This window comes from Schistocerca americana, chromosome 2, assembly GCF_021461395.2.
Source record: "Schistocerca americana isolate TAMUIC-IGC-003095 chromosome 2, iqSchAmer2.1, whole genome shotgun sequence".
Classification (NCBI taxonomy): domain Eukaryota; kingdom Metazoa; phylum Arthropoda; class Insecta; order Orthoptera; family Acrididae; genus Schistocerca; species Schistocerca americana.
Genome location: NC_060120.1, coordinates 352161275 through 352185239, shown reverse-complemented (window position 1 = coordinate 352185239; position 23965 = coordinate 352161275). Strand labels below are relative to the sequence as shown.

Sequence of the window (23965 nt, the reverse complement as noted above, 5' to 3'; positions counted from 1 at the left end):
GTGTTCAGCTTCAAATGTCTCACGTTTAGCTATTGCCTTTGACCGGAGCTGCCAATTATTAGCGCACATTCCGCACTGATGCTGTTACCCTGAATGTAGATTGTGCCGACGCATAAAAAAGTTATTCAGAGAAAAAGCTACGAACATTCTTTGCGTCCCTACGTGATGACTCTGTAGAGATGTCTGGAATTAAAATAGCGAAGTAAGTACTCACAAAGAGGCGTACAGGCAGTATCTCTTCGTTCGATACTTCCATGAGTAGAAGATGAAGCTCCCTTACATAGCCTCTGCTGCACATTTCGAGGCAAGTTTCAGAGTAGATGTAGATATTGACGCGTCATTTGGATAAATTACAAAGTAGATAATTTTTAATTGAGCCAGCCTTTCCCAATGTATGAAAGACCGCTTCCTGAAACGAACTTCCGAAGAATTATTTGTATATAACAAATGCAATGGAATGTATTCGAATTAACTCAAGGCATTATGGTGGAATCAGATTAAGAAATGGGGCACATGAAATAGCAGACGAGGTTTGTTATTTGGATAACATAACCGACGATGTTGGAAGTGAAAGTGGTGTAACACATTATCCAATCGAAACTATCCGGAATCCACTGTATAATGCAGAATCCACCACTAAATGTCACGAGAGGTGAACCACCAGTGTAAAAGGAGAAGGTGGAGTACTGTGTTGTCAGTGAAGAAGCAGTAACAGTAAAATGTGTCTGTCAGGAAAGTTAGGTGACTTCAAGCACGAACTAGTCTTTGGATGTCGCCTTTGTAATGAAGCCTTCTGGGACATTTCAACCCATGTAAAGCCACCCAAGTCGACTGTTCGTGACCTGACTGTGGAGTGGACGCGCTAGGGAACGTCGATAGCTAAACCAAGAGCAGGCACTCCTCGTGTACTGGCGGACAGGGACAGTCGAGCACAGCGGAGGGTGCTTGCAAACCACATGACGTCAGCTTAAGGCAACGCTAAATGCGGAAAGATATGAACAGATTTTACAATGTTCTGTACTGCGTACCGTAGAGCAATTGTTCGGAGATGACGATTGTATCAGCTTGATAAAACATCCTGTCGTGAAGCAGCATCTGAGAGGCAGTGTGGATAACAACCTTCCTAAGTGGACTGGTCTCTCCAGGGTTCCGAACTGAACGCTTATGGGCTGAAGTAGAACGTTGACTTAGCTCCAGACCCCAGCGTCCAACATCACTGTTTTCTCTGGTTTCGGCTCTTGAGGACGAGCCAGATGCTACCTTCCTGGACAGACATTCAGATGTTTCATTTAAAGTGTCACCAGCAGAATTCAAGCCGCCATAAAGGCGAATGGTAAGCACAACCGTTATTAGTGTCCACTAACAGATGTGTGGTCTGTTTTGATCAGATAGTATATGTAGACCTGCAATAGCAAGGTGAGTTTTCTAAAAAAGAGAAATATCTTCACGTCTAACACAAAGGTAAATGGAGAGTAACTTCGTACAGAAGTGAAACGTGGGCAATAAACTGTACAGACAAGAAGAGAATAAAGCTTTTTCAAACGTGTGCTACACAAGAATTCTGGCGAGAAGATAGGTAGGTCGGATAACTAATTGAAAGATGCTGAATAGAATCGTGGAGAAAATAAATTTATAGCACAACTAAAAGAAAGGAACGGTTTATAGGATACGTTTTCAGTTTTCGAGAAATACTTAATTCTGTTATCGAGGGAAATATGCAGCATGTGTGTGTGTTTGGAGAATGGGGGTTGGTGAGGAAGAGTAAAAATTACTACGGGCTTGACTACAGTAATCAAGTTAATGTGAGTACAGATTGCAATAGTTACGCTCATATGAAGAGAATGTTATAGAATTGAGTAAAGTGGAGATGTGGTTCAAATGGCTCTGAGCACTATGGGACTTAACTTTTGAGGTCATCAGTCCCCTAGAACATAGAACTACTTAAACCTAATTAACCTAAGGACATCACACACATCCATAATCGAGGCAGGATTCGACCCTGCGACCGTAGTGGTCGCGCGGTTGCAGACTGAAGCGCCTAGAACCGCTCGGCCACTCCGGCCGGCGTGGAGATGTGATTCAAAGCATTCTTAGGAGTGAGGATAACAACTACGGTAACATGAGAGCTCTTCCTCAAATTAGAAATATGTCAGCGTCATCTTGTAAACAAAAGAGCAGTGTAAATTTGCAAATATTTGTTGCAGGACCGACGCGCTTATCCAGGCTACTATCCGTAGGAAGTTCAAGCACTGTACAGTGCTGACCATAGCCCACAGACTTAACACCATTATGGATTCAGATAAGGTTCTCGTGATGGATGCGGGAACTATGGTGGTAAGCTATGCTGAATTAACTAATAGAGTAGTCAGTATCTGATAAACAGATTTAATTCTGCTAGATACTTATACGCCAGTTAAATCAAACCGTTATTAACTGTCATACAGAATGCCACAATGCATATTTTCCTTATAGGAATGTCATGGAAAGATATTTTTGCGTTTCTATTTGCTTCCGTAGGTGCAACAACTCGTACAATGACGTACCTTTCGTAATAGGTGATGTACAGTGTTAGGCCGTCTTGATAAAGTAAATTTCAACACCGAAATTGTGTTACTCTATTGTCTAGATGGACTCAGATTTTAGAAAACATACGTACTTACGATTGTGGAAAGGTACTGAGGGAATGGCGATGGTATACGAGGTTCAAATCACTATCGGGTCACCCCAGCGTGATTTCCAAAAATGATTCAAATGGCTCTGAGCACTATGGGACTTAACATCTGAGGTCATCAGTCCCCTATACTTAGAACTACTTAAACCTAACTAATCTAAGGACATCACACACATCATGCCCGAAGCAGGATTCGAACCTGCGACCTTAGCAGCAGGGCAGTTCCCGACTGAAGCGCCTAGAACCGCTCGGCCACAGTGGCCGGCTCTAAATGTGTTATTGTGGACTGTGTGTGTGTGTGTGTGTGTGTGTGTGTGTGTGTGTGTGTGTGTGTGTTTAGGAATGGGGGAAAGAGACGATTAAGAATACTTAAGAATAAAATAACATACACCTATAAAAAAGGATTTAAGAAATCCTGTAAATGATCATCATGTTGCCGTACTTCCCACGGGGAATATGTTCTTAGGTACACAGAGTGCAGATTATCTTTGCAGTGAACACAAAACATTCATATCTGAGAAAAATGTGGAGAATTAATAGATAAAAGTAGAAAGTACAGTTCAATATACACTCCTGGAAATGGAAAAAAGAACACATTGACACCGGTGTGTCAGACCCACCATACTTGCTCCGGACACTGCGAGAGGGATGTACAAGCAATGATCACACGCACGGCACGGCGGACACACCAGGAACCGCGGTGTTGGCCGTCGAATGGCGCTAGCTGCGCAGCATTTGTGCACCGCCGCCGTCAGTGTCAGCCAGTTTGCCGTGGCATACGGAGCTCCATCGCAGTCTTTAACACTGGTAGCATGCCGCGACAGCGTGGACGTGAACCGTATGTGCAGTTGACGGACTTTGAGCGATGGCGTATAGTGGGCATGCGGGAGGCCGGGTGGACGTACCGCCGAATTGCTCAACACGTGGGGCGTGAGGTCTCCACAGTACATCGATGTTGTCGCCAGTGGTCGGCGGAAGGTGCACATGCCCGTCGACCTGGGACCGGACCGCAGCGACGCACAGATGCACGCCAAGACCGTAGGATCCTACGCAGTGCCGTAGGGGACCGCACCGCCACTTCCCAGCAAATTAGGGACACTGTTGCTCCTGGGGTATCGGCGAGGACCATTCGCAACCGTGTCCATGAAGCTGGGCTACGGTCCCGCACACCGTTAGGCCGTCTTCCGCTCACGCCCCAACATCGTGCAGCCCGCCTCCAGTGGTGTCGCGACAGGCGTGAATGGAGGGACGAATGGAGACGTGTCGTCTTCAGCGATGAGAGTCGCTTCTGCCTTGGTGCCAATGATGGTCGTATGCGTGTTTGGCGCCGTGCAGGTGAGCGCCACAATCAGGACTGCATACGACCGAGGCACACAGGGCCAACACCCGGCATCATGGTGTGGGGAGCGATCTCCTACACTGGCCGTACACCACTGGTGATCGTCGAGGGGACACTGAATAGTGCACGGTACATCCAAACCGTCATCGAACCCATCGTTCTACCATTCCTAGACCAGCAAGGGAACTTGCTGTTCCAACAGGACAATGCACGTCCGCATGTATCCCGTGCCACCCAACGTCCTCTAGAAGGTGTAAGTCAACTACCCTGGCCAGCAAGATCTCCGGATCTGTCCCCCATTGAACATGTTTGGGACTGGATGAAGCGTCGTCTCACGCGGTCTGCACGTCCAGCAATAACGCTGGTCCAACTGAGGCGCCAGGTGGAAATGGCATGGCAAGCCGTTCCACAGGACTACATCCAGCATCTCTACGATCGTCTCCATGGGAGAATAGCAGCCTGCATTGCTGCGAAAGGTGGATATACACTGAACTAGTGCCGACATTGTGCATGCTCTGTTGCCTGTGTCTATGTGCATGTGGTTCTGTCAGTGTGATCATGTGATGTATCTGACCCCAGGAATGTGTCAATAAAGTTTCCCCTACCTGGGACAATGAATTCACGGTGTTCTTATTTCAATTTCCAGGAGTGTACTTTAGACATATGTATGTGTCGACCATGGCTGTGAGGTCAACAGCCCTGGTATAAACTAACTACGAGGGTAAGGAAAGCATCATCACAGATTTAAATAGTCAGAGCGATGTTGAGAGACAAAATCTGAACCAACACAAGAATGAGCGTAAGGAGAGCAATGTGAGAGATACTCAATGCGAAAGGTACTCAATGAATTAGAAAGTAATGTTTTGGCGATTGATGTGATGAAAATCCGAATTACTTTTGGTCTTCCGTACAGTCTGTATTGATCGAAGCCACGTATGCTATCGCTCCGTTCTCATACTGGCAACGAAACATAAGATGGCAGAGAGAAATCCGAATACTGAATTCGGTCTTCCGAAACTGTTTCACAGGGAATGATCTTAATACAGATTTGTCTTGCAGTTATGGTACGACGTGTACAATAAAGATTCTGAGTTAAGTGATCGCGGAAAGGAAAATAAACTGAAATCACTCACCTGAGGAAATGAAACTGGAGCTGATGATAATTTTACGATTCGACAAAAGTTATGTGAAAGTATTTGATCCTCTCGATCTTACTTCACTGCAGCTACGACAGAAAATAGGCGCAGGTCATTCATGTCATCAAGGAATTTCGTCAGACAGATGCACCTAACTGTATGCCTGCATAGAAAGGTTACGTAGAGAGAGAGAGAGAGTGGCCTTCGGTGAAATCTCAGTGATTCGTTGATCGTGTTGCCATTCTTTCATTCTCTGGCGTTTCTAAACATCATTACAATATCAGGCTCAGTTCATCATTGCGATATGAGACATAGTTTCTAGATTCGCAATGATCTCATCTAAAATTCATTAAGCTGGGAAGGAAAAATGTGTATGGCGGCCACCGAATTCAACAAAGAATATCCAAGCAGGAAATCCTGAAATCGTTTCAGAGTGTCTCAAGTAATACAAATTAAATTCCTTTTTTCCTGGTCAATTCACATTTTTCCCGGAACATTGTATCAAATGGCTATTACACTAGTGGCCATAAAAATTGCTACACCACGAAGATGACGAGCTACAGACGCGAAATTTAACCGACAGGAAGAAAATCCTGTGACACGCAAATGATAAGCTTTTCAGAGCATTCACCAAGATTGGCGCCGGTGGCGACACGTACAACGTGCTGACATGAGGAAAGTTTCCAACCGATTTCTCATACACAAACAGCAGGTGACCGGCGTTGCTGGTGAAACATTGTTGTGATGCCTCGTGTAAGGAGGAAAAATGCGTACCATCACGTTTCCGACTTTGATAAAGGTCGGATTGTAGACTATCGCGATTGCGGTTTATCGTATAGCGACATTGCTGCTCGCGTTGGTCAAGATCCAATGACTGTTAGCAGAATATGGAATCGGTGGGTTGAGGAAGGTAATATGGAACGCCGTACTGGATCACAACGGCCTCCTATCACTAGCAGTCGAGATGACTGGCGTCTTATCCGCATGGCTGTAACGGATGATGCAGCCACGTCTCGGTCCCTGAGTCAACAGATCTGGACGTTTGCAAGACAACAACCATCTGCACGAACACTTTGACGACGTTTGCAGCAGCACGGACTATCAGCTCGGAGACCATAGCTGCGGCTACCCTTGAAGCTGCATCACAGACAGGATCGCCTGTGGTGGTGTACTCAATGTCGAACCTGGGTGCACGAATGGCAAAACGTCATTTTTTCGGATGAGTCCAGGTTCTGTTTCCAGCATTATGATGGTCGCATCCGTGTTTGGCGACACCGCGATGAACGCACATTGGAAGAGTGTATTTGTCATCGCCATACTGGCGTATCACCCGGCGTATGGTATGGGGTGCCATTGGTTACACGTCTCGGTCACCTATTGTTCACATTGACGGCACTTTGAACAGTGGACGTTACATTTCAGATGTGTTACGACCCCGTGGCTCTACCCTTCACTCGACCCTGCGAAACCCTACATTTCAGCAGGATAATGCACGACCGCAAGTTGCAGGTCCTGTACGGGTCTTTCTGGATACAGAAAATGTTCGACTGCTGCTCTCACCAATTGAAAATGTCTGGTCAATGGTGGCCGAGCAACTGGCTCGTCACAATACGCCAGTCACTACTCTTGATGAACTGTGGTGTCGTATTGAAGTTGCATGGGCATCCACATCTACATCTACATGATTGCTCTGCAATTCACATTTAAGTGCTTGGCAGAGGGTTCATCGAACCACAATCATACTCTCTCTCTACCATTCCACTCCCGAACAGTGCGCGGGAAAAACTGACACCTAAACCTTTCTGTTCGAGCTCTGATTTCTCTTATTTTATTTTGATCATCATTCCTGCCTATGTAGGTTGGGCTCAACAAAATATTTTCGCATTCGGAAGAGGAAGTTGATGACTGAAATTTCGTAAATACATTTCGCTGCGACGAAAAATGTCTTTGCTTTAATGACTTCCAACCCAACTCACGTATCATATCTGCCACACTCTCTCCCCTATTACGTGATAATACAAAACGAGCTGCCCTTTTTTGCACCCTTTCGATGTCCTCCGTCAATCCCACCTGGTAAGGATCCCACACCACGCAGCAATATTCTAACAGAGGACGATCGAGTGTAGTGTAAGCTGTGTCTTTAGTGGACTTGTTGCATCTTCTAAGTGTCCTGCCAATGAAACGCAACCTTTGGCTCGCCTTCCCCACAATATTATCTATGCGGTCTTTCCAACTGAAGTTGTTCGTAATTTTAACACTCAGGTACTTAGTTGTATTGACAGCCTTGAGAATTGTGCTATTTATCGAGTAATCGAATTCCAACGGATTTCTTTTGGAACTCATGTGGATCACCTCACACTTTTCGTTATTTAGCGTCAACTGCCACCTGCCACACCATATAGCAATCTTTTCTAAATCGCTTTGCAACTGATACTGGTCTTCGGATGTCCTTACTAGACGGTAAATTACAGCATCATCTACGAACAACCTAAGAGAACTGCTCAGATTGTCAGCCAGGTCATTTACATAGATCAGGAACAGCAGAGGTCCCAGGACGCTTCCCTGCGGAACACCTGATATCACTTCAGTTTTACTCGACGATTTGCCGTCTATTACTACGAACTGCGACCTTGCTGACAGGAAATCACGAATCCAGTCGCAGAACTGAGACGATACCCAATAGGGCCGCAGCTTGATTAGAAGTCGCTTATGAGGAACGGTGTCAAAAGCTTTCCGGAAATCTAGAAATACGGAATCAACTTATCCCATGTCGATAGCGGTCATTGTGGTATCTAGCAGCGCGCTCCGCTGGTGCGTCCGCCGGCCTGACGCTGAGCGAAGTCGGGCGGGTTGCGTCATCGACTCGCTAGGCGCTCAACGGGCAGTGCGGCACTACGTTTTTGATTTTTTTTCAAACTGTTGCATCCTTGAGCCCCCGGTTCGCGATGTACGCTCATCGGTTAATGGCTGACGCTACATATCACACTGTATTAATAATTATAGTACAGGGTTACATCACCAGCAAGAGCTACATTCTCAGCAAGTACACCAAGTCCTTTCATCCATAAATGTATTTTTTCATCATTACGCAACCCGCCCGACTTGGCTCGGCGCCAGGCCGGCGGACGCACCAGCGGAGCGCGCTGCTAGAGCTACTACAGCGCGCGTACGGGATAACACACTCTGGCTGGTGTTATCCGTTATCAGTGCGTTACGTAACCAAGGTCACTTGCTCTGTATATAAGCCAGCGGAACTATTCCGCTGTGAGCTCTATCTGCAACAGCATTGAAGCACTATGACTCGACGACGAGTCTACCGTCAACGTCGCCATCGCATGTTTACTGTCCAGGCTTATTATGTGTTCCCTTCCAGCTGTACCTGTACACGCCATCCAAGCTCTGTTTGACTCAATGCCCAGGCGTATCAAGGCCGTTATTACGGCCAGAGCTGGTTGTTCTGGGTACTGATTTCTCAGCATCTATGCACCCAAATTGCGTGAAAATGTAATCACATGTCAGTTCTAGTATAATATATTTGTCCAACGAATACCCGATTATCATCTACATTTCGTCTTGGTATAGCAATTTCAATGGCCAGTAGTGTATATTGTACTCCACATTAAACATATAATACTCATATATTAAATAGCATACTAGAATTTCTGCTGTAAAGTGAGAGTAAATCCAGGTCTTGTGGCAGTCTGTAGGTGATAATATTTCTGCGTGAAGTGAGGCAAGAAAACGGCGCTCTCTGTGTGTATTACCGATGGTGTAAAGAGAACTGGCCAGTAACTCTCTGTATGTAGGTTCTCTAGACTGACTTCTATCTGCTACCGACATAAGGAAATTAGTTCATGCTCGATTATTATGACCTTTTTGAAGAAATAAAACCCAACTCTCTCTGAATGCCCATGAGACGAAGAAGAGAGTAGGTAGCTTCATGCACTCCATACCGCGCTCCTTGATTTGCGGAAGGCATCCTATACAGTTGTACACTATCACCGTAGGAACAAAATCGGAGTCAACGGAAATCCGACAAATTTTGAGAACTGTACTCAGGACTTTTTTGAATCAAGGCTCAACAAGTCGTTATTAAACTGGCGAAATAATCTGTGTGATATAGCTTCAAATTACTAACAACAGAAAGGGAATGGGAAAAATGATGTTAACCATTCGGGCTCTGAACACGATTTTGTTTTGGTTTGTCTCATAAGTTCGCTCGCTTTTCGTTGCAGTGAAACCACAAAAAACGCCTGGGAGTATTTCTCCCCGCGGCACAGCTACGACAGAGTGGTTGCCAGCCTGTCTGCTTACACACTTCACATACAAGGTCGTGCACAATATACAGCAAGTGATGCGTTTGCCACTGAGTAAATTGTGCAGGCAAAGGAAAAGATGAAAGTTGGAAGGCGAAATGTCTGGCAAATATGGCGGTTGGAGTAACACATCGCACTCAAAAGAAAGCAGTTTTTGATGGGTCACCACAGAGATATGTTGTCTGGCATTGTCGTGGTGAAACACGGTATCGTGTCCAAACTCCGGTCGTTTCTCTTCAGTGACTGCCTTCAGACGAGCCAATTGTGAACTGTATTTCTCAGAAGTGATAGTCTTATTCGGAAGAACTTCGTTCCACAGGATCCCTCTGCAATCCCACCAGATGCATAGCTGAACCTCTCTCGGATGAAGCCCTGGATCACGAAATGACAGTGGTGGCTGCCCTTATAAAACAGCCCAGTAATATATGGTTAGCTTAGAAATTATGAAAAAATTACTTCACAGAATCTTTGGTAGTAGTACAATGGACAACCAACCCAGAATCTACTGTGAAAATAATATTTCGCGGTAAACTGACTCCCACGTTCCTCATCATCCCAAAAACCCAAGGCTAAATCGTTTGCTTTTTCAGGAGTGTTTGCTTAGTAAAAGGACATACTTCCCGGCGAAGTTCCGCAGAAATCTCATAGGTCCGTACGATTTCTTTATGACTCTGAGTGCAAAATTTGTACATTGAGACTATATCAAACAACAATGTATCATATAATGAATGAATTTCTATTAAATTTTTAGTAAAACACTATGCGGAATCAACCATTTCCTTAGTTCAGGTTTGTTGATAATTTCGCGCACCGAGTGACCCTGTATGACTGAAAAAAACAGCAGAGTCTTTCTTATAGAAGCGTAACAGTACACTTGGACAGAACTAAAGACAAATATCACTAATACTTCTGCTGAACGATGCTAGAGGATTTTATGAGCTATGAGATTCCTTGAGGAAAAGAAGAATCCCTCAATCATTCAGTAAGTGTTCGGGTAAAACTACTCGTTCGAAACACAGCTCGCTTTATTCACATGCAATATCTTGCAAATGTAGGGGACGATCAAAAAATTTCCATCTCATGTCGTTGCTGCAGCGTATAATGCAGCATAGCTCGACTATGATGCACCGACATACACCGGCATGCAGACAAGGGATTAGTGTGACATTCATGTATTTCTAATGTGCGTGCAGTAAATGCGAAAAAGTGAACTATGGTGACTTTACTACCAAATACATCCAAAGAGGACCAACGTGCTGTTATTCTTTTCTTGACTGTCGAAGGACAAACACCGGTAGACTTCTGTTGGCGAACGAAGTATGTATGTGGGGAAAGTTGTGCACAAAGCGTTCTGCAGCTACATGATAACGCACGCCAACGCAAGTGCGAGATACTCGAGCATCCGCCCCATACTCCTTATCTCTGCTCATATGATTGTCACGTATCCGGTCCCTTAAGAAAACGCCTTCAAGTGTCAACCATTTCTGACGGACGAGTATGTGCAACAGGCGGTTACGGGCTTCTTCACACAGCAACACATGGTGTTTTCCAAACGGAAGTCTTCAACTTGGTACGTCGGTGGGATGATTGCCTCAATGCTCACGACCATTTTACCTCATTGGTATACCGAGTCTGTACGGCCATCGAACGAAAACTTTTTGATAGCATTTATAGTATGTGGAAATTAAAAGCCAGATTCTGCCTTCGGAGGTTTCCGAAAGGCGTCCGACACGGCAATACATTACCGTTCGATTATGAAGATAAGGCGATACGGAATATCTCCTCATATCTCCAGCGCGAACCCGATTTCCAGCGACAAGTTCGAAGTTTGCTCTGGTGTACTTTCTGAGTATTTCAGTCTAAGGGACTCGTGTTTTCGATGACGCTTTATAGAATAATAATACAATTATGATTTATTCGGTTTGTAATACCAGTCACTTTTGTTTCACCAAAAATATCTTCACAGCTCTCAGCTGCAGAAGTGCAGTGTTGTGGTTGCTAGCGATGCGGGAAAGACTCTGCGTACAGCTACACACATCAAAAAAAGTTCTGCGTCACCTCGGTTTCGAGAGTTCCGGAACCTACACAGAAAATTGGAATAGGCATCAACATAAATATCATTTCCGCCCTTTTTATTGCTCATGAAAACCACACATTGCATGTTGTAACACCATACAGCGAGACCTTCAGAGGTGATGGTCCAGACTGCTCTACACACCGGTACCTCTAATATCCAGTAGCACGTCCACTTACATTGATGCATGCCTGTATTGGTGGTGGCATACTATCCACAAATTCATCAATACACTGTCGGGTCAGATTTTCCCACTCCTCAACAGCGATTCGGCGTAGATCCCACAGAGTGGTCGGTGAGTCACGACGTCCATAAACAGCAATTTTCAATCTGTTCCAGGCATGTTCGATAGGGTTAATGTCTTGGGAACATGCTGGTCACTCTAGTCGAGCGATGTCGTTATTCTGAAGGACGTCATTCATAAGGTGTCCACGATGAGGGCGCGAATTGTCGTCTATGAAGACGAATGCCTCGCCAATGTGCTCCCGATATGGTGGCACTATCGGTCGGAGGATGGCATCCACGTACACCACTTCCCTGACCACCAGCGGCGTGTATTTTACCCACATAATGTCACCCCAAAACAACAGGGAACCTCCATCCTGCTGCACTCGCCGGAAAATGTGTCTAAGGCGTTCAGCCTGACCGGGTTGCCTCCAAACACGTCTCTGACGATTGTCTTGTCGAAGGCATATGCAACACTCATCGGCGAAGAGAACGTGATGCCAATTCTGAGCTGTCCATTCGGCATGTTGTTGGGCCCATCTGTACCGCGCTGCATGGTATCGTGGTTGCAAATATAGACCTCGCCATGGACGTCGGGAGTGAAGTTGCGCATCATGCAGCCTACTGCGCACAGTTTGAGTCGTAACACGACGTCCTGTGGCTGCATTAAAAATGTTATTCAACATGGTGGCGTTGCTGTCCAGGTTCCTTTGAGCCATAATCCGTAGGTAACGATCACCCATTGCAGTAGTACGCCTTGGGCGGCCAGAGCGAGGCATGTCATCGACAGTTTCTGTCTCTCTGTATCTTCACCATGTCCAAACAACATCACTTTGGTTCACTCCGAGACGCCTGCACACTTCCCTTGTTGAGGGCCCTTCCTGGCACAAATAACAATGCGGACGCGATCGAACCGCGGTATTGACCGTCTAGGCATGGCTGAACTACAGACAACAAGAGCCGTGTACCTCCTTCCTGGTGGAATGACTGGAACTGATCGGCTGTCGTACCCCCTCCGTCTAATAGGCACTGCTCATGCATGGTTGTTTACATCTTTGGGCGGGTTTTGTGACATCTCTGAAAAGACAAGTGGACTGTGCCTGTGATACAATATCCACAGTCAACGTCTATCTTCAGGAGTTCTGGAAACCGGGGTGATGCTAAACTTTTTTTGATGTGTGTGTTATGGCCGTCGTTCGTTGGATTCATTGAACCCATACACGACTTGCATGTCAGGCAATTCTTCATCAGTAAACTTTGCCATACATCCATATATCACTGTAAATATACAACTAACACTGATGGAAAAGCAAACATTACTTAATGAGAAATCGATGGTTAAAAATAAATTTGGCTTTTCTGTAGTCAGTAGCAGGTACCGCGAGTCAGTTACATAAGATATTTTGCCGATGTTTTCAGTGGAAAACAAATACAAATGTAAATTATGATAATAAATCCAGCGGAAAGCAGTTACTTTACAACAGGCCACCGGGGACTACTGATCCCTTGTACGAAAATACACAGAAAACATCACTACAAAACCACGGAAATTTTGTCGGTGGAGTCCAAATTCAACGGATTTGTTCGAAGAATATGTAACTAATTCATTGCACTGTTTTATCCTGGATGGAAAATGATGAGCGGGAACAAACCCATCGAAAGCTTTCTCGGTACACACTAACGATTCGTCAGATAGGGCCAACGGGGCTAAAGATTGTTCACTGAGGCTTCTGAAATTTACGGTACTGTAGCGTCGGTGGATGATTATAATCAAGTGCAGAACGCCTTATACTGTGTATCTGCTTAGTATAATGAATTGAAGCTCTCTTTAAATGTCGACAAATTCAAGATAATTACTCCAGAAAATAAGAAATATCCTGATAGTACTCCATTACAAGAGTAGTGAAAAGGAAGGGAGCGAGTTGGGGAAGTAGGAAGTTACTGGGGTCAGAGAATATAAACAATATTAAACGAACAAATTTTATTACAACACCATCAATTAAGTGGTGAGAAATACAAATGCAATACAGGTAATGGGTAACACCTTGAATTGTTGGTCGGTTACGTTAATAATAATTGCTTAAATTCAAATAATGAGAAAAAACATGTTAGCATACTCTTAATCCTTGAATATACACTTGAGTGGCAATCCAGAAAACGACAATACAGCACGACAGATTTATTAACTTTCATTTGCATACTTCAGACAACTGCGTTGAGTCACCCAATATTTAAGAATTATTTGTGCCACTTGAAAAAAACCATTACAGTTTCTCTGATTCGCAGTTATAATGAACCGTAAAGTACAGGGCACTAGGGTTAACGTGCAAGACGCGATTAAAATCAAAAGCATCCAACATAGATTACACATATGTACATTGTACCCATGTATTCACATTCACGATTTTGGATATTTAACAAGTTAATCACCATTAGAAAAATCAGTTTCAGTTATCATAGTTAAGCGGGACGAAATACAAAGTCCTTACATTAATAGAGGCTAATATGAATGCAAAGATTTACTGGTAGAATGATATGCTGTAGAAAAAAAAAGCACCCAAGAATAATAAACTTCTTGAAACATTGATAACAGAATTACACATGGTGAAAGTGAAAGTTTTCGTAACACTTTAATAAAAGAATTATATGGCGCTCATTCACAAGCGCTTCTAGTCAACGGAGTACAAGTTTAAAATATTACAAATGGGTATACCTGAAAGCTTCAGTAAAAACAAAAACACCGGAGAAACATTACCAAGTAACAGTCCAAGTATCAACTTAATGAAAACGAATAAGAGATAATGATCACTTACCAAATTACACTCCTGGAAATTGAAATAAGAACACCGTGAATTCATTGTCCCAGGAAGGGGAAACTTTATTGACACATTCCTGGGGTCAGATACATCACATGATCACACTGACAGAACCACAGGCACATAGACACAGGCAACAGAGCATGCACAATGTCGGCACTAGTACAGTGTATATCCACCTTTCGCAGCAATGCAGGCTGCTATTCTCCCATGGAGACGATCGTAGAGATGCTGGATGTAGTCCTGTGGAACGGCTTGCCATGCCATTTCCACCTGGCGCCTCAGTTGGACCAGCGTTCGTGCTGGACGTGCAGACCGCGTGAGACGACGCTTCATCCAGTCCCAAACATGCTCAATGGGGGACAGATCCGGAGATCTTGCTGGCCAGGGTAGTTGACTTACACCTTCTAGAGCACGTTGGGTGGCACGGGATACATGCGGACGTGCATTGTCCTGTTGGAACAGCAAGCTCCCTTGCCGGTCTAGGAATGGTAGAACGATGGGTTCGATGACGGTTTGGATGTACCGTGCACTATTCAGTGTCCCCTCGACGATCACCAGTGGTGTACGGCCAGTGTAGGAGATCGCTCCCCACACCATGATGCCGGGTGTTGGCCCTGTGTGCCTCGGTCGTATGCAGTCCTGATTGTGGCGCTCACCTGCACGGCGCCAAACACGCATACGACCATCATTGGCACCAAGGCAGAAGCGACTCTCATCGCTGAAGACGACACGTCTCCATTCGCCCCTCCATTCACGCCTGTCGCGACACCACTGGAGGCGGGCTGCACGATGTTGGGGCGTGAGCGGACGACGGCCTAACGGTGTGCGGGACCATAGCCCAGCTTCATGGAGACGGTTGCGAATGGTCCTCGCCGATACCCCAGGAGCAACAGTGTCCCTAATTTGCTGGGAAGTGGCGGTGCGGTCCCCTACGGCACTGCGTAGGATCCTACGGTCTTGGCGTCCATCCGTGCGTCGCTGCGGTCCGGTCCCAGGTCGATGGGCACGTGCACCTTCCGCTGACCACTGGCGACAACATCGATGTACTGTGGAGACCTCACGCCCCACGTGTTGAGCAATTCGGCGGTACGTCCACCCGGCCTCCCGCATGTCCACTATACGCCCTCACTCAAAGTCCGTCAACTGCACATACGGTTCACGTCCACGCTGTCGCGGCATGCTACCAGTGTTAAAGACTGCGATGGAGCTCCGTATGCCACGGCAAACTGGCTGACACTGACGGCGGCGGTGCACAAATGCTGCGCAGCTAGCGCCATTCGACGGCCAACACCGCGGTTCCTGGTGTGTCCGCTGTGCCGTGCGTGTGATCATTGCTTGTACAGCCCTCTCGCAGTGTCCGGAGCAAGTATGGTGGGTCTGACACACCGGTGTCAATGTGTTCTTTTTTCCATTTCCAGGAGTGTATAATAAGCCATATTACTCCGCAGGCCAACTACACAAATCAATGAACAAATAGACCTAATGATCCAGTGTCTTCAGGCACACCAGAATGGCTCGTACACATGAACAAGACTAACTGGGCGTAGAGAGGATACAATATCACACATGTACAATCCACTTGTGACACTGGTCCTAAATACTGCCTGCAACATAACAAACTTCGTTAACACATCTGGCGCTCACAAAAGCTTGCGTCTCACATAACTTATAGAGCGTATATCAAAGCAGAAAACCAAATGAAGCAGATTTTACAAGTGAAATTTTGACACAAGAGCACCAGCGATCGACATATCCGACAAAGATTGTAACAATTGCAGTGTGGAAGCATTAAACGGAATAAGAGAATATAAACGCAAAACAGGAAGTGTAAATCTATGTTCTACGCGGGGAATACTAGCGAGTACCAACTTAGCGAAGCGGGTATTAAGTAATTATACCCGTGGACTAGGTACTACCAACGGACGTTACATTATGGTCACGAACCTAATAGAAAGTATGTCCACTTTTGGCAGGATAACGGAGGCGACGGGTCGTGGCATGGAAGCACTGAGGCCTTGGTAGGTCGCTGGAGGGAGTTGGCACGACATTTGCAAACACAATTCACCCAGTCTCTGTAAATTACGGGGAGGTGGCGACGATATCTGTCGCCATTTTCAATCTCAACCCAAATTTGTTCCATCGCGTTCACATCTCGCAAGTTGGGGGAGGGGGGGGGGGAGGGGGGCAAGCACATCTGTTGAAACTCGCCGCTGTGTTCCTCGAAGCACTCTATCACACTCCTGGCCTTGTGACATGACGCATTATCTTGTTGAAAAATACAACATCCGTCGGGAAATATAATCACCATCAAGGGGTGTTCGTGGACTGCAACCAGTCTACGATACCACTTGGCCATCATGGTGCCTTGCAGAGCTCCACTGAACCCGTGGATGCCCACGTGAATGTTCCCTAGAGCACAATGGAGCCCCCGCCAGCTTGTCTCCATCCCAGAGTATAGGTGTCAAGGGCTGTTCCCCTGGAAGACGACGGGATTCGGCCCTCTCATCGGTATGATGAAAAAAGTATCGGGATTCATGAGACCATGCAACGCTCTGCCACTGCGGCAACATCCAGTGCTGATGGTGACGTGCCCATTTCGGTCACAGGTACGGATGTCGTGGTGTTAACATTGGCTTACGCGTAGATCCTCGGCTGCGGAGGCCCATCGTTAGGAGTGTTCGGTGCACTGTGTGTTCACACACGCTTGTACTCTGCCCAGCAGTAAGGTCTGATGTTAATTCCACCATAGTTCGCAATCCGTCCTTTTTTACCAGTCTGCCCAACCTAGAATGTCCGACGTATAAGGGTGATGGCAGCCCAACCCCACGACATCCGGAAGTGGTTTCACATTGCTTTCACCACGTGTTGACGACACTCACTACAGCACTCTTGGAACACCCGACAAGTGGTGCAGTTTCCGAAATGCCCGTGCTGAGCCTCCGGGCCACGGTCGAACTTAGATAGATTTCGCGCTTGCCCCGCTCTAAATGGTTCAAATGGCTCTGAGCACTATGGGACTTAACATCTGAGATCATCAGTCCCCTAGAACTTAGAACAAACCTAACTAACCTAAGGACATCACACACATCCATGCTCGAGGCAGGATTCGAGCCTGCGACCGTAGCGGTCGCGCGGTTCCAGACTGAAGCACCTAGAACCGCTTGGCCACCACGGCCGGCTGCCCCGTTCTACACACGGACAGCACGCTCACTGATACGTGTGTCTGACTAGAAGTCGTTCCTCGCCAGGTGACTCTGCTATCACCTGGGCGAGTTTATATCGATAGTAGATTGGTGATCATAATGTTCTGGTTGATCACTGTACAAGCCTAACACCGAACAGCGCAATTACCACGGTGGTAGGCCCCTACAATAGAAAATGACAGCCGCGCAACAGTGTTCTACTGACGGACATAAAACAGAACAACACACAAAAAAGAAGAAAGACACATATTACATACCAAATAACAGACCCACATCCCTTCGAGAAATTAGAGCTAATACGGAAGCTCACAGATAATCATTGTTCCCATGCACCTTCGCGAGTGGAACATGTTAGGGGGCTCAGTTATCGGCACAAGAAGTACCCTCTGCCGCACGACATTAGGTGGCTTGTGTAGTGTAGTTGTAGATATAACATAGGATGTGCTCATCATGGGCGTGGTGCTCTTGAAACGAGAAATTAAATACCAGTTGCTACTGGATCGACATAACACAGAAGAGAGCATCGAAAAACATCGTACGTCACATAAACCATGATAGCCGAATACTCGTACGCTTAACCTGATATTTATATTCTTTCACAGCCAAACAACGATCACAATGCGTAGTATCAAGTACAGTGACAAAATTTGAATAACGTAAGTTGCCTTGCAAAACGGTCAGGTGCTCGTAACCAAGAAGCCGGAAAGCACGAAATGTTGAGGAAAAATCAGAAACCTTAAGATAATTCCGTATCCTACCTTCACCATTAACAATCGAACTGCTTTGAGACAATAAGATAATTACCTACTGCACTTAGCGCCGCAAAGATGTAAGGTGCTAGGCTGCTCGAATCCGTATCACTGACTGACAGCAACGAGACCGAGGCCAGACGATAATTTCCTTCGACTCGGCCGTAAACAGACAGGGAAAACAAGACACGGGGGACGCGGCTCACCAACGACGCCGAGCGCCTCAGTCACTCAATTCAGCTGCCTCCCAAAACGAGCCAGCGCACAACCTTAAATCGGAACAAGACCATCCGTTGGCCCGCCAGCTTGCGGGATGGTGTGGTCTCGTTCCTAGACAGCGCCAAAAACTTGAAAAGCAGAGCCGCAGCTATCGATATTCGATGTACGTGGCGCGCATAGGGCTCGATGGCAAACTTTGAGATCCCATTTCGCAGCAGCCTTAAGAATCGACATGGAAAAAGATGAACTCGTAAATTCGGTAACAGCAAAGACTGACAGAAAATCTAAATTTTATGGGAGGTTCCCGGAAAAAATGTGATGAACCTAACGAAATCAAGTACGACACGGTTGTGGAACCAAATGACAAAAGTTTGGAATACCTATCAAAAAGCCTTGACAGCAGACATGTAAAGACTTCACATCAGAAATGAACTATTGTGACTGTAACGTGCCATACGAAACTGTAACGAAGATGCTAATGGAGCTAAAGTAGAAATCTTTGGAAGAAAAGGCGAACTCTCTCTCGTGGAACCCTGAAACCTGTTGGCTAAAGAACCATTATTTAACAAAAACCACGCAACAGTTGTGCTGTCTCTATCATAGTCTGTATGTCATGCAGCGATCATGCGAATAAGATAGATTAGTGTGCGTCCGAGGCATACAGACAATCATTTTTCGGTCGTTCCAACCATGCACCAAAGTGGTAGGGTAGATATTCACTGATGTCGGTATGAACTGTCCAACACAGTACCGTGACTTACGATGTGTGAGTTTGAATGTGGGAACACTATCATGTACAGTTTTAGCAGCGACGGATTAATCGTGGTGGTTCTCCGCTATGGCTAGTTTAGTCAGCTACAACAGTAGTCGACTTCCCTTTCAGCGTCACATGATTTGCCTAACGTGCCGACTGCAGTCAATATCACCCGGAGGTGTGTACTACAGTTCGCTGCAAAGTCTTGGTATGCTAGTGTGTGTGTCAACGGTCCATTAAACATTAAGCTTGCATCGGGTCTCGATGTATAGAACAATAGTGTAACAGATATTGGACACCGCTCTAGCATAAATGGACACATTTATCATATGTTTGTTGTTGTTAAACATTTAGGTATGTTTATTATACCTTTTATTTATATTTTAACGAAAGTCATCGTACCAAAAATATTACACAGCAACACACAAATTATCGATAACGAGGTGTAAAAGGTCATGTGCTTCTTGTATAAAATCAAAAAGCAAACGTTTCCGCTGGAAGTATGTCGGTAGATTTCACAAGTGGCCAGACTATTCATGACGAATTAGTCATCGATTGTGTGATCTTGCCTTATCAAAACAATTCTTCCATCATCAAATTTTCATTCCGATCTTTTCATGAAACAAATACGTTAAATACTGCTGGTCTCTTGAGCCAACGCTTCATTGCTTCGACCTTGTCAGAATTTGTATAATATAATAACTCCATATTCTAGGAATACGACCATCCACATATACTGCTGAGAAATCCATCTGGCTTCCTGTCCAGACTTGTGGAAGAAACGGGCGCTGCGATGGCAGAACAGCTAAGGGGTGTTGCGAAGCAGGTGAGGGTCTTATTGGCCAGACGAGTCTTAGTCGACGTAAATGTGTAGTGATTTTTTAAAATTCGTGAGACCTACGTGTACAAAAGTGCTTTTCCTTTTTTTCAGAGCTACAACGAATTACATGGTCTGCAGGAAGACTTGGAAGAAGAACAAATTACAGTGCTGTGAATCCTAGTACGTCACTTCCTTCTGTAGACCGCCGTGTGTCTTACATATTTTGCTTCAACGTTGCATCTCAGTAAGAATATCCGAGCGTCTATTGAGGAAGTGATAACTACCACTGATCTCAGTGACTGTTGGAGAGCTGGATTTATTTAGTGCGAATTGTGTTATTGAAGACAAGGTGCGTTTTACTGTTCTGTTGTAGCACAGCAGAGAGAATGCCTGGCTCAGAAGCTGGTAATAAGATGCCCTCTAATGGTTCCGAAGAGCGGTATCAAATGATCTTCCTAACAATGAGGTTCCCATTACTGCTAAACAATCGCTGTAGGGACAAAGAGTTTGAAGTGATACTTATAAAATGTTATACACTTGGTATTTACTTGCTCCGCTAATTACACATTTCAGAAACCAAATAAATTTGACTATTAATTTCAATTTCATTTTGTGATAAGTAAGTAAATTAGAGGTTTTAATGTTACTGAGACCCCGGCAGAAATTATTTGGTGCAAAGAGTGAGCAGATTAATTTCAGATGATAATAAAGAAAATGGACAAAAGACATGAAACGTAAAGATGCAGAAAATGAGAACTAAAACTTGTGAGAAACGATAATAACTGATTTATGTGAGCACAGAATGTTTTACGTAAAATACGCGAGAAGAAGCTGCTAATTTTGTTTAAAACTTACCTAGATTAAAATCTTTTTTCGCAAACTGTTCCATTTGTTTTTTATACTAGTGCAAAAATTACTAGTGTCTAAGACATTTAAATATAAATATGGATAATATTTTACAGCTTGCATAGTAAACGGATAATGGTTATGGCGTATCTTTTTTTTACTATTGTTTGAGTGGACACATTGTTTAAGGCAGTGGAACCATGTCCTGGAGGGATGGGGTTGGAATCTCCGTTCTGTTATCCAGATTTAGTTCTTCCGTGTTTTCCCTAATCGCGCAAAAGTGACTGCAACGATAAAGACCCCACGGTACATTTCCTGCAACGTCCTTGTCCGGTCCGAAATACTACTCCACGTATAACGACAGCGACGTAGACGGAATGTAGACTAATTTTCTTTCTCTTCTTACTCATTCGTAATTTCAATAAATCTGTTTCGCATTGTAATATATGTTTAGAATAACTTCAAATCATTACAAGTCTCGAACTGTCGTGTCCCTATATCACACATGTACTTTTCGCAACATTGGAGTAGTGATGGGTTATGTGCTCATACGTAAAAACTGCGCACATACATACATATACAAATGCGAGCTCATACTGTATTTAAATTGCACCTGCAGACGTAGTACTACACAAGCCAATATGACCAAAAGCATCAGTAAATAGTTTTCACATTAGATTAGTTCATCGTTCTATAAAAATTATTAGGCCCCTCATCAGTTCAGTTCACCCATTCCCTTTTCTGATTCTCTCATTCCGTTTTGTGATTCACAAAAAACTTCAACCTGTTTCCACATATTTCTTTCTGTCCTTCTGTCCTTTCTCCATGTTCTTCTGCCCTTCTTCCATTTTCGTTAACAGCAATGCCAACATGTTTTGTGCACTTCCCTTCTCATTTACTCCTCTTTTGATATCTGGTTCTAATTTAATGACTGACTCTCTACATAAAACACATCCAATAACAGCTACTATAAAATAAAAGAGAAAGACGGAGTGGGTGAATAGCAATAATTAGTGCTAACAGAAATACTAATGAATACTCTCTCCGAAAAAGTACATTTATTCACAGAAAAACCAAGGATGAAGAAAGTTCGTTACAAAAGAAAAGGAATTACAACTGAAAATGTTAAACTATTTTTTTAGAGTTAATTGAGTGTGAAAGAGTGAGAGCTTTTTTCTTGCAGCTGACCTGTTCATGACTGGTGCATTGTGATTATCACAGCGGCTCATCGGTGGTGTTAGCATAATTACAGTAGCTCCACCAGTTGTGCGTTGCGGCGGTTACAGTCTCTTGCTTAGTGCACGATTCTCGTGGCGGTGATTTTATCCTCTGTGGCATTTCTTTGGTCACAAACTGGGCGAAAGTAATTGTTGCTATGAAGAACGAAGTTTCTATATAGGCCTACACGACTTAACGTCTCTTGCGTACGGGACTCTGGTATTAACGTTTAGTACACAGTTTTGAAACGATGTAAAACTCACTTTAATTCACCGGTCACGAAGCTACAGTTAGTCCACTATCCCGTAGACACAGTCCTCGTGAACAATTTTCACATGTGGTAACGAGTTTGAATGTTTCCAGAATGATGGTTACTGTTTTATCGCGCATTTCATTAAAAAGCAATTAAAATAAGAATATTCAATTACATGTGTTTGTGTAACTCAATGAGATTGAAATTATGTGATTCTAAAAACGATAATCACGACAATCGCCGTTCACCCCTGTATGTGCACCATTACTGCTCTTTGTGGCACTCCAGGAAGCTCGCTGTATTCAGACATTATAGCATTTTCTTTCATAACGTTCAGATCAGTTTCTAGTTCAAACAAAGTCCGAAATTCGATCGCAGAATTTGCGTGAGTTTTAATCCGACGAGGCAGTAGCGCGTTACACCGCACAGCACCCACTCTCTCCGCTTACCCATCACTGTACCCACTCACTGACACTCCCTGTTCTACTGCAATTATCGACATTACTCTCGCATCACACTTCATACAACGGTTCTACAGATTACATTTAGTTTTACATGGTACATTTAAGAAAAGTATTACAAAGAACTTTAAATGCGAACATTTTTAGGTTAGGCTTTACCGTGACTGTTATTGACATTAAATGAAACAACAAGTTTACTGTTACCAGTCACCGTTTTATTTATTTCCACGACGTGTTTCGAAGGTTTAAACCTTCATCATCGGGTGGATTTACATTAGTTAGTATTACATTTGTGTGTGTGTTGTGTTAAGATTTTTGGAGGAACTTGTGGCACTGCCTAGTGGAGAAACAAGACACTATTTCAGAATATGGCTTTGGATTACTTTTGACAAAAAATTAAACTGATATCTAATGGTAAACTTTAATAAGTAAACTAGAGTACCTCCAGAGGTCACAGGTTCCTTTTGCTGTCGTAACAAATCACATGTACACTGCCACATTTGCAAACAAAAATGGCGTCTGGAATCAGCTGGGTGCAAGGTTCGTATAGCAGAAGAGAAGACATAATCGCAAAGTGCAAAGAATATACATCGTAACAACATTATTACAGAATAATTGTTTAAAGCATTTGGAGCTGTTTGTTTTGAGGTGTCAAATATATGTGTGTGTGCTCCTGGTGGTATATAAATCCAATTTTGAAAAGTTAAAACAGCTAAAAATTCGTACTCGTTTATACAATCAGGTTAAATGTTAAAATGGCTTAAACTCCATACTTGTTAATAAAATTTGGTGAAATGTGACAGACTTGAATTACAATGATCATATTGGTTACAGCAGTAAAATCATACATAGATGACACTCT

The 23965-nt window shown here is 44.4% G+C and overlaps 1 protein-coding gene across 1 annotated transcript in view; it reads left to right on the top strand.

The window, feature by feature from the left end:
- LOC124594008 (ATP-binding cassette sub-family C member 4-like) overlaps positions 1–20646 on the top strand; it is a 181029-nt gene extending 160383 nt beyond the window's left edge. Inside the window, exons 23-25 of the mRNA XM_047132360.1 lie at positions 2205–2334; positions 20221–20331; positions 20437–20646. Coding sequence (XP_046988316.1) covers positions 2205–2334; positions 20221–20331; positions 20437–20499 — 304 coding nt within the window. The 3' untranslated portion in view covers positions 20500–20646. The remainder of the gene's footprint in view (positions 1–2204; positions 2335–20220; positions 20332–20436) is intronic.
- Positions 20647–23965: the final 3319 nt, after the last annotated feature.